Source organism: Girardinichthys multiradiatus, chromosome 6 (assembly GCF_021462225.1).
Source record: "Girardinichthys multiradiatus isolate DD_20200921_A chromosome 6, DD_fGirMul_XY1, whole genome shotgun sequence".
Taxonomy (NCBI): Eukaryota; Metazoa; Chordata; class Actinopteri; order Cyprinodontiformes; family Goodeidae; genus Girardinichthys; species Girardinichthys multiradiatus.
The window spans coordinates 9,374,246-9,385,325 of record NC_061799.1 but is presented as its reverse complement, the minus strand read 5'-3'; the positions used below and the strand labels follow the sequence as shown (position 1 = coordinate 9,385,325).

The 11,080-nt window shown below is 40.4% G+C and overlaps 1 protein-coding gene across 4 annotated transcripts; it reads left to right on the top strand.

The window, feature by feature from the left end:
* Positions 1-941: 941 nt before the first annotated feature.
* Positions 942-9,551, top strand: LOC124870480 (phosphatidylinositol 3-kinase regulatory subunit gamma-like). Of its 4 annotated transcripts, none has more exons than XM_047369197.1 (10): positions 942-961; positions 5,227-5,338; positions 5,452-5,550; positions 5,655-5,844; positions 5,946-6,062; positions 6,164-6,306; positions 6,404-6,580; positions 6,687-6,761; positions 6,849-7,019; positions 7,979-9,551. In XM_047369197.1, exons 2-10 carry the CDS (start codon positions 5,256-5,258, stop codon positions 8,253-8,255), a joined length of 1,332 nt encoding a protein of 443 aa, XP_047225153.1. In that variant the 5' UTR covers positions 942-961; positions 5,227-5,255; the 3' UTR covers positions 8,256-9,551. The 4 variants fall into 4 exon arrangements, with proteins under 4 accessions (XP_047225153.1, XP_047225151.1, XP_047225150.1 ...); XM_047369195.1 differs by lacking the exon at positions 942-961 and adding an exon at positions 1,987-2,344 and having other exon boundaries at positions 5,655-5,835; XM_047369194.1 differs by lacking the exon at positions 942-961 and adding an exon at positions 1,987-2,344.
* The last annotated feature ends 1,529 nt before the right edge of the window (positions 9,552-11,080 follow it).

The window sequence follows — 11,080 nt, the reverse complement described above, 5'->3', positions numbered from 1 at the left end:
TCCAATACTTTTGTCTCATATTTATTTGTTCGCATAGTCAGTCTGTATGAGTTATATAGTTTTTGCCTTGCTTTTGATGAGAATAAAACGTTTTTTTATAGAAAAGTATGATAAAATGTTTCATCAGCATAATTAACAAGTACCCAACTTCTGTTCCAATAGCATAAAAACCCAGTATTTGGGTTAAAGACATAACCGAGCAGTTTCATGTTGGCAGTGATGGCATTTAGTTCTTGAGCTTGGATTGGACTCTGATGGGCCTAAAGAGAGAAGGATGGCTCCAGGCAACAATGCCCCATAGCTCTCTGGACTGGGGTCAAAAAAGGTTTGGCCATAAAACCCTGGAAACCAACAGAGACAACCCCTCTGACCAAACACGCCCTGTTCACTATCTATGCAGCCTCTAATGTTGGCTGGAGGAAGAGGCCTTGGCTGTTTAATTTTACAGCACAGTGTCATTCTGTGTAGCAGGCAGCCCCACACAAAGCATGTATTCATCCCGCATGAACAGGACAGTAACGAACCATTTATAGCACATGAAGCAAGAAAGCCCAAAATGTCTCATCGCAAGATAATCGGTTCTTTCAGTCCCAACACTGACAGAGGTTTTTGTCACTGTTAACACACCTGCTATGATTTATTCAGAAGGATGATTTCATTGCATACGGCTGCTTATAGCAATAATTAGGAGCGGTGACGGCCAAGATGTCATATTTGTTGCAGAACTTGTTTAACAAGCTCAACAAGAATATAATACTCTGTTGCCAACATGAGAGGTTTATTGCTTCATAGACAAAAAGTGCTGCATGGAAACCAAACAACCGAAGGCTACACTCTTAAAAACTGTTGGGTTATTTCTTTAATACTGGATTTACACCATGGGGACAGAAGTTAGGTAAACACTGGATCAAAAAGTATGACCTAGTCTCATCATTTCTTCACAGAACATCATCAAGAAAAGGTAAGATAATAAAATGATACATTATAACAATGTTAATGTTAGTGGGTCGTGTTCAACAATTGACATTCATTTAGAGCACGGTGGGGCAGTTGTTAGCACTGTTGCCTCGCATGGTTCTTTTAGGGTTTTCCTGCTTCCTTCTACTATCCAAAGACATGGATAGATAGATAGATAGATAGATAGATAGATAGATAGATAGATAGATAGATAGATAGATAGATAGATAGATAGATAGATAGATAGATAGATAGATAGATAGATAGATAGATAGATAGATAGATAGATAGAGAGAGAGAGAGAGAGAGAGAGAGAGAGTAAGAAAATGGAATATGGAATGAAATAAAATGTTTGATAAATCTCAAGTTGTCTTTTACAAAGTCTTGAACAGATGATCAAATGATGTCCTGAGTCCTTAAAAACACAAAATATCCCATTAACTTGTCACCAAACCAAAAGCTGTGAACCCCACCAGTATCTTTCAAACGTGTTAAGTATGCAACTGACAAATTTTCCTGCCTGATGCCCCCCATTTCATGACGCCCTTGGCAGAATGCCATATCGCCCGTAGAAAGCGCCAGTTGCAGTTACAACTGTTACCAAGCTTCATTTACAATATATACAGTGAACAGTAAAATGCCATAACCTCTGGTCTGGCACATTACCTCTTTTCGTTAGCTAATTCCAACCTGTTTTCCCTTTTCCATTCATGGCCTGGAAGGATTTTTTTTTTTTCAGCACTTTCAGCTAAAGCTGAGGGGAACTGAATGAAACGGTCTGGAACGTACCATTATGATTTAGGAGGCATCGGTGTTAAATACTCCAAATATACGCAGTTGAATCTCAGCACGTAGAGTTGAAGATGTCGGGGTTGTCGACTAGCTGGTCTTTTTGAAGAGCGTGTAATTTAATATGGAGTATTTATGTTTTACCTGGCAAAGATTGGAACTGTAAACCAGCCTTCGCCACCCTCCATTCAGCAGGTTGGTCTGCGCCAAGATGATGTCTGAGCTGCCCTTTAAAGCCGATGCACTTCCGAGATGTACTGAAGAGGAGGTGCACCGCACTGCGAGGAGGGCTGCCTATCAGACAATCTCTGAAAAAGAAAAGCAAAATCCTCAGCCTTGACAGGCTATGCTGAGACACATCTGGACTTGGGAATGTTTTCCACCTCGGAATCCAAGGTAGTTTCTTTGTGTCTCAATTTACGCGGAACGTGGCGTCTGCGCCGAAGCAGCAGCCTAAATTAGTTTTTCCAACAAAACGGGATATTCTTTCCAAGCAACTGCAAAGAAAACAAGTGCAACAGAGACTACAGCTGTAAAACAGGAATGGTTTATCCTCCCGACGGTTTATTCTACATCGAAATGGATCAAGCACCACCAGGTAAGTTAGGGTTAAACTACATGGCAGCCATTGTCTGGTCTGCGGGTCCCTGAAAGCTGTCTCTCTTTCCATCTCCTTTGCAATCATCATCTTTTGTCATGTCTGTAATAAAGATGATCAAATACTGCACATGCGGGCGGGTTCAATGACCATCTCCCGGGCGCCGCTGCTGCTGCGCTCCCCCTGCGGCGTTGCCCGGGCATGCATAGCGCAATTCACTTGGCAATTACGTAATACCTCTCGGAGGATCGGGCGCATCGAGCTTGCTCTCCTTTTCTTTTGTCTCGGCGCGCTCTCGCTGGGCTGGCTGTAACGGAGCCGATCCAGGAGGCAGCGGACGTTTGTTTTGGCATCAAATGTGCACGGATGTGGCGGAAAGAAGCGCACAGAGACTGGCTGAGGGTGCGTTAACGAGCGACTCCATGAAACGAGCGCTTTGTCCTCCTCCGCAGCCAGCCGTGCTTAATTTGTCCGCCTGCTTCTGAAAGTAGGCTACAGGCAAGGAGCGCAGACAGGATCGGTCTCATGACGAACGGCTCGTCTTGCATTTTAACTTTGCCATCGGACTAATGCGTTATTACACTGATACAATAGTGGAAAGGGCTCCGATTAAATCCTAAAGTGAAATACTGCAGGCTGAAACAATACAAATCCATGTTTATTCTAATTGTCAACATGTATCCATAAAGCATGCATCATTTTTAGTCTGCAGTTTCGGCCGCAGTTAATGAGGCAAGCAGTGGAGACTTTTTTTCATATGGGCAACATGTCTCACTGCCCAGGGTAGCATGGCTCAGGGGCGGCGGGAGCACACAACAACAAAAAAAGGGGAAAAAGTCAGTCGGTCATTTTTTTTTGTTTGTTTCGTATTTTCATTTCCAGTCTGTGGGGAGTTTATGGATGTAAAATAGTCTCCTTAGAATCAGACATTTTTTAGACATTGAATTTATAACACAGAATTTTTATCCTGTGCAATTATGTATGTGTTTTTTTTTTGTTTGTTTTGTACTTTAAATTTGCCAGCAAAAATTCACCTGCAGAAATTCGCCTGAAAAAATTCGCCTGCAAATGTGTTGACCTTCTGGTGACTCAAGCCAAAGCAATCAGCACTGATTGAGGTCTTTTAGCCAATCAGATTACGCTTATCTGTGATACACCATTGCCTTGGGCAGAGGCGAGTCTCTTCACAGTTTGCTGGATAGTGGCTTAATGAAGATCAGTGATGAGATTTTTCTGCTAAATAATATATTATAAAACGCCGGGTAATTAACACCCATTTGAATCTCATCACTGATCTGCGAATTTTTGCAGGTGAATTTTTTCAGGCGAATTTCTGCAGGTGAATTTTTGCTGGCAAATTTTAAGTACAAAAAAAAAATTCACATACATAATTGCACAGGATAAAAATTCAGTGTTATAAATTCAATGTCTAAAAAAGTCTGATTCTAATGAAACTATTTTACTTCCATAGGAGTTGACCTTCGCTCCTGTGATGTACAAAGTGAAAGCACTGTAATAGGTTATGTCTGTACATCTTAAGTTGAACACTAAAGTTGGTGTCTGATTCAGAGCTTTTGATTCACAATTGTAAACTCTTTTTCGAAGTAATCAGGACTGCATCTCTAATATAAAAATTAACTTGGACTGGTCAAACATGGACTGGATTTTCCGCATTAAACAGAGAGACATGAAACTTAGAAATATAAATTCTAGTTAAGTTCTTTAAAAAATATTCTTGAATTTTATATACATCTAGTCTGTCTGTCTATACATCTATCTCCAGATAGATTTTTTTAAAATATGCCAATATGTTTTTAAATATGTCACTATGTCATTATCTTTTTTAGTTCTTAATCATTCTGATAGGTTGCATGATTAAAGCTCCTATTTATTTATTTATTGTACTGATGTGCGTGTAAAGGTGCCTGTGCTTGTGTGGGGTGGAAGGGGAAAGTAGAGGACCCAGATTGAGGTGCTCTCCCTGGGAGCCATTATGCTGGAATCACTGTCCCTTGTAGGTCATGACTGGAAGAAAACTACGAGAGAAAATCTTAGTTTGGGTCACATTTAATATTTAATTGCGAAATATTAAATTCCCCTCCCTAACCCATCCCAAGGATGTTGATTTTGGCAGTCACTGAAGCGTTCTGGCAAGGGACAGGAGGGAGAGAGACAAAGGAGGAGGAGGAGGTTGCGCAGATTTTATTTTTCAGACTTTCAGAGTCCATTGGGTTCATGCCTGCTGCACCTGTCTTTTGCTTTTTTTAATATCAGAAAAAAAAGGTGAGCGGATGCAGTGTAAGACCAACATTTTCTGTCCCTAACTGCCTCAGGAAAGGCACTTTTCTCCGACCGTGAAATATACCGCCCTTCAGGTCCTCTTGATGTGGTTTGCCCTCCTTTTCTATATGTATGTGTTTATTTAAAAAAAAAAATGCTTTGTCTTAGTTTTTTTCACTTTAAATGGAAAATTGATTATATGTAAACGTTGGAGTCTAATTATACCTTAGGGGTTTTCTGTGCCTGTTGGACAGATTATTTTGGTTGCCAGAAGAAAAAATAAAAAAATAAACAGTCCTTGCCTAATAATAATTACTGTTCCAACATTTTGAGTACAAATTCACAGTTTAATACCACAACTTCTGAGGAGATAATGACCCCACTCAGAGTCCTCTCAATGATTTGGCCTCTTGACATCTGTTGGAAACATGCTTGGGCTTGCCCTCAGATCCTAACCAGTTCCATCATGCAAGTGTGTTCTAAAGAAGTAGGCGTATGTCTGCTGGTGAGAATGGGAGGGGTGGTAATATTCATAGGTTAATCTTATGAAGATTTTTTCACCATCCTCTATAAAATTTACTTTTAACTTTTTTTATGCGTAGCTCTTCCTCCCCGGTCCACAAAGCCAGCGATGTCCACAATGAACAACAACTGCCTTTCTCCACCTGTGTGTGCGCTTGAGGATGCCGAATGGTACTGGGGAGATATAACAAGGTAATGTAACAGTTTTTCAGGATGCATGATGTAAAAAAAATTGTATCCTGATGTGTGGAATCTGATCGTCACATTGTTGGAAAATGAGACCCATCTACTGATTCTCTCCACAGGGACGAGGTGAACGAGAAACTTCGAGATATGCCCGATGGCTCCTTCCTGGTGCGAGACGCATCAACAAAGCTGCAAGGAGACTTCACTTTGACCTTACGGTAAGTAGAAGGAGAAAAAATATAGAAATCCTTCCAATCAGAACATGACTTCCCCTACATGTTAAACCAATCTAAATCTGTGTTTTGCTGTTTCTCCATTGCAGGAAAGATGGGCACAACAAGCTAATTAAGATCTACCACCATGACGGGAAGTATGGCTTCTCGGACCCCTTCACGTTCACGTCAGTGGTGGAACTCATCTGGTACTACCAGCAACACTCGCTGGTGGAATACAATGCTATGCTGGATCTGATGCTCACGCATCCCATGTCCCGTTTCCAACAGGTTAGCGAGGTCTGCTACCATTACTACATCCTATTATACTGAAAAATTATTTTCTAACTGATTGAATACAAATAGCACTTCTTTTGATCGGGTTTCATTTTGGACTTCAGGTGAAAGAAGACAGCGTTGATGTTGCTGGCAGAAAGCTCAAAGAGGTCCAGAATCAGTACCAAGAAAAGTCCAAAGAGTTTGACCGTCTTTATGAAGCCTTCACCAAGACCTCACAGGTGACAAAGTCATTTCAGCAACAACTCAACATCAGCATCTCGCATTGGGATTGAGTTTTTTGATAGTTTTTTTCTCACAAATGTTACCTTCTGCCATGCAGGAGATTCAGATGAAGCGCACGGCAATAGAGGCCTTCAATGAGGCAATGCTGATCTTCGAGGAGCAATGTCGCGAGCAGCAGCGATACGGAGAGGAGTTTGAGAGGAACAGCCATTCAGAGGGAGTTGACAATGATTTGGAGAGGTACTTAAACATGAAGTAGTGGGAAAACAATGTTACGCCCGCACTTAAATCATATTTATGTTAGTCAGATCCATGACATTTTCTCCTACCTCCATAGCTTTCTTATCAATTACGAGAAACTGAAGGGCCGACTTGGAGAGATCTATGACAGCAAACTGCACCTGGAAGAAGACTTGAGGACACAGGTGGAGGACTACAGAGAGACAGACAGGAAGATTAATAACTTGCGGCCAGACCTCATCCAGCTTCGCAACATCAGAGATCTGTACCTCAAGTGAGTCCTTTAACTGTGGTGGCTCATGCAAGTTAATCAACAAGACAACATGACAGTTTTGCAGTCATTGTAGATTGAATAAAAAAAGTATCCCATCTTCTTCCAGCTGGCTTAATCATAAAGGGGTACGACAGAAACGCATAAATGACTGGCTTGGGATACACAATGACAGCCTTGATGAGTAAGTTTGAACAAATGCTTTTACAGCCAGAATAGAAAGTTGCACTGAGGAGATGGTGTATATATATTACGATTCTCGTTTTTCCAGCACATACGTATTGAAGGGAGATGAGAAGAATCTACCACATCAAGATGAGACGAGTTGGTTTGTCGGGGAACTGAGTCGGACACAGGCGGAGGAGGTGCTTCACGGAAAAGTTTCAGGAACGTTCCTGATCCGAGAGAGCAGCAAGCAGGGATGCTACGCCTGCTCTGTTGTGTAAGTATTCACCAATGGAGGCCCCTTTGATATGGATCTCACTAGGGCTGTAATGAGATTTTATGCCATGAGCAATCTTCGGGCCCCACAGTAGTTCCTGTGGAAGCGTAGTATGTCTGGTAAAGCGCTATCCAGTTGGTGTTAGCATACGGTATGCCTTTATCTGATAAAGTACATCAAAGCTATATATGGAGTCAGGTATGAAGGTGTCCACTTTAAGATTGACACCCTGTCCAGTCTATGTTTGAGACTTATTTTGAAGTAAGAAAGGAAGTCGTTTTTTGAGTTTTCCTGTTGTATTGACAGAGTTGGCTAGTAGAGTGCTTACAGGGCTGGGCGACAACACTGGGTTACAAAAAGTGTTGAAGAAATCGTAACTACTCACCGGTCATTTGTGTAGCAGCATTTTGGGTTCTGTTATAAAAAGAAACATTCAAAGACTGACAGACGAGATGATTTGTAAGCATTGGCTAACTGCTAGCAGTTAACCACGTTAAGATGGCAGCTGCTACCGAACTTTCTATCAGCGCTAAACTAAAGGCCCGAGTCACAGTTTTTTAATGTATAGTTTAAAATACTTGGCCTGACTCTGGACTAGGATTCTTTGAAAACCCAATTTTAAGCTTGGAAAGCCTCTAATTCTAGCCGTGAAAACAGAAAAAATCGCATTTTTTGTGTTTCTTTTGTTTATTAGAACCACCTTAGAGAAAAGTAGAAACTGCTGCATATGAACTAATCAAACCTAAACTGAAATATTCTACACTGACTTCACATTTTTTCTAACACAGTTTGTGGGGTACTTTATAGTTTCCCTAAAATATACCTAAAATCTCATCTGATTCTCATGAACCCAGTATCGACATTTGTCTCGTCTCATGAGCAGAGCGGGTTGTATTACTACATTAAATCACCCACAATGCGGCCAGCTGTTGCTCAGTAATCTTCTTTGTTTTCCACAGTGTGAAAGAAGAGGTGAAGCACTGCATGATCTACAGCACACCACTCGGATACGGCTTCGCCGAGCCCTATGACGCCCACTGCTCATTGAAGGACCTCGTCCTGCACTATCAGCTGCACTCCTTAGCGCAACACAACGACGCCCTGGATGTCCGGCTGCTGCACCCCGTCCATGCCAAAGTGGCGGCCCCCGCTTCTCAACACTCCGAAGAACACAAACTGTTACAGACTCCAAAACACATGCCACCAGGACTCCCGCCTGCAGCTCCGGAAATGTAATCGAGCAGCAAGATACTTTTCGTCATATCCTGTAAGAAGGACTGCATCAAAGGTGCATTGAGTAAAGATTTGCACTAAGGGTGATTCCATCATCTTTTGTGAATGGGAACTCACAGATTTGAAGTGGGACCGGAACTTGAATGTCAGCTTGACTGTTTCAGTCTAATTTTTTACTTCACATTTAGTGCCGTTGGTTCAAAGGCCCCTTTCTCCAGATAGGGAAGTTCACAACTAGAAGTTTGTTCACTGGGATCAGGTGCTGCACCTTCGAGTTGACTTTGCTGGAGATGTTCATTCCCAACTTGGGAAATCGATTGAGCTCTACAGATTTAACTGATATGTTAGATTTATTGGGTTGATACTACAAAGTGCATTTGTGAGGGGGAAAAAACACAATGCTGTTAACAGGTTGGTATCAGTTAGGTGGGTTAAAATGCCACGTGTGAATATGTTAAAAAGTCATGGTGCATCTTAACTACTTGCCCCTTTTTATAAAGAATTCATTAAAATGGATAATTATGTAGCATTAACATACTGTATCAAACCATTGTAAAAGCATACTCAATGTTATACCCATTGACCAAATCACTTAATAGTGAGCAAAACTGCATCCCCATTTAGTGTGGTAACTGCATTTTGGCAAGGGTAGGGCAATGTATGTACACCTGCTGATGTGCTGATCGAAACATAATCTGAAGTACTGTATGTTATATTCTGTTACTCAAAGAAGTATAAGCTTTTTGTATTCCATATATATTTTTTCTATAAACACGCCACAAGATGAAAGCTTGAAGAAAGTGCAATCCAACAGTGCTTCTACTGTTGCAATGTATGACGAGAATGACGGAGGTGGTGAAGGTGTTGCTGTTATGAGAGGTTGACATTTGCCACAAAAAAATGCACTCTCCCTGGTGGTTTGTTTGGCTCGTGTGGCCTCCGATGTTTGTGTGAACTGCCAGAGGTCCGGAAGTATCCTGCCTCCATTACTTGAATTGTGGCGTTGCTCTAGCTATGAATGTTCTTTTGTTTTCTCATACACACGCAGCCTACATAGCTTAAGAGGAAAGAAATCTATGTTAAACCCGGCACATTTTTCCAAGGTAATGGACACTTTGTATAGAGATGCCATAAGATGTATTGCTCATGTTTGTTCATGGGAGGAAGTTGATGGATCCTCTTGAGAAATATTACTCCACTGGAGGACTGAGGAAACTCCTCGGGCAAAGCTAAGTAATGTGAGATCCTGACCTTTATCTTGCTGAAAGACAATAAACTGAAAAGAGTTTTGTCAACTTATGTAGTCTTTTGTGTTTTCTTTTAAAGAATTCAAAGAACTTTGTGATAATTGGGCATCTTCAAAAGATTACAACAAGAGTTTTAACACTGCATCGTGGCCTTTCACATTGCCACAATAATTAAAGTATAATTAGAGGAAAAATCACAAGGAACCAATAAGAATGCTCTAATTTGTCACATGACTTTGGAGGAATTGTATTCAAACCCCTTTTTGCAAACTTTTTCAAAAGGAAACCTCTTCAATTTTACTCCTCAAGAAAAGTTTGAAAATATAATTTCTTAGTTCATTTCTTTTTACAGAAACCACAAGTAAACCAATTTTGGCAGTGTAATGCAATTTCTTTTTCTAACTAAAGAATGGAATGTTGTAAATATGCAATTATTCCCCAGCAGTAACAACACATGGAGAACTTCATATGTCCTAATTAGGGGACAATAAACCATTATGGAATTGCCATGGCAGAATGTCATTTTGGCAGTATAAACATGATGTTCTTTAGGAATGCCATTTATCATGATTTTGCTTTGATCTTTACAACAAAATATATATTTTGTGGTGGCTGCAGTAAAGTTCAGGCTTTTAGGCCTTTAAGGATGAAAAAGGTAGAAATCACACCTCAAGATCAGCATCAGGATGAGGGCAGCGAGGGTGAAAGTAAGAAGACAGGTATCTCCGGTGCAGTAGAAGACAAACGGATAGTGGAATTTGACCGGCTAGCTTAAAAGGCTACAGAATGAGACCAAATTCACTCTGTAAATGGTAAATAGGGGATAGCAGACTTCTATACAATGCCACAAGTACAAGGGCATATTAATTTAATATGCCCTTGTACTGTTGTTCTTTATATAACTTATGTGATTTTATGTAATGTTGCAACAGGTGTCTCTTGAAAATGAGTTTTTTTCCATTGAGATTTGGCCTGCATTAATAAAGGTAAAATAAAAATGTAAATATAGTAATGGCTTGAAACTTACTTTACTGTGACCAGTATCAGATATCTCTTTGTTGAACTGTAAAGATCCAAACTAAATTATGATGAATGACTACAAGAGATTCCTTTCAGTGTTTTACTTCACATTGGGACAACGTTGCAGGCAACATTAAGATGAGAAACCATTTTCTAAAATTTTTTATAATTGTTTTACATTTAAAGCTAATTTTGAACTCTGTTGAAACTAGTGAATATTTTCAGTTGTACTTGTTGATACAATGTTGCCTTTTTTGCCAACAAAAACAGTTTTTAAAAGTCTAGACATGTATAAAGCTAGGTTATGATTACTTAATCTATTTTCAAAAATAAATGTGCTCAGGACATTTTAATATTGCATGCTATAGATGGTTAACAAGTTGCCTAAAGTTTGCCGTTTCTCTTCCAGAGATCTATTAAAACCTGGAAATGAATTCCTGGGTCATGAGAGTTTAAAAGGCACTGGGGGCACAAGAGGACACTATGTGGACAGATAGAGGAGAAAGGAAGTGAAGAAGACAATGGCAGGATGTGTGCAGACTCTTTCTATACTCTAGCTGC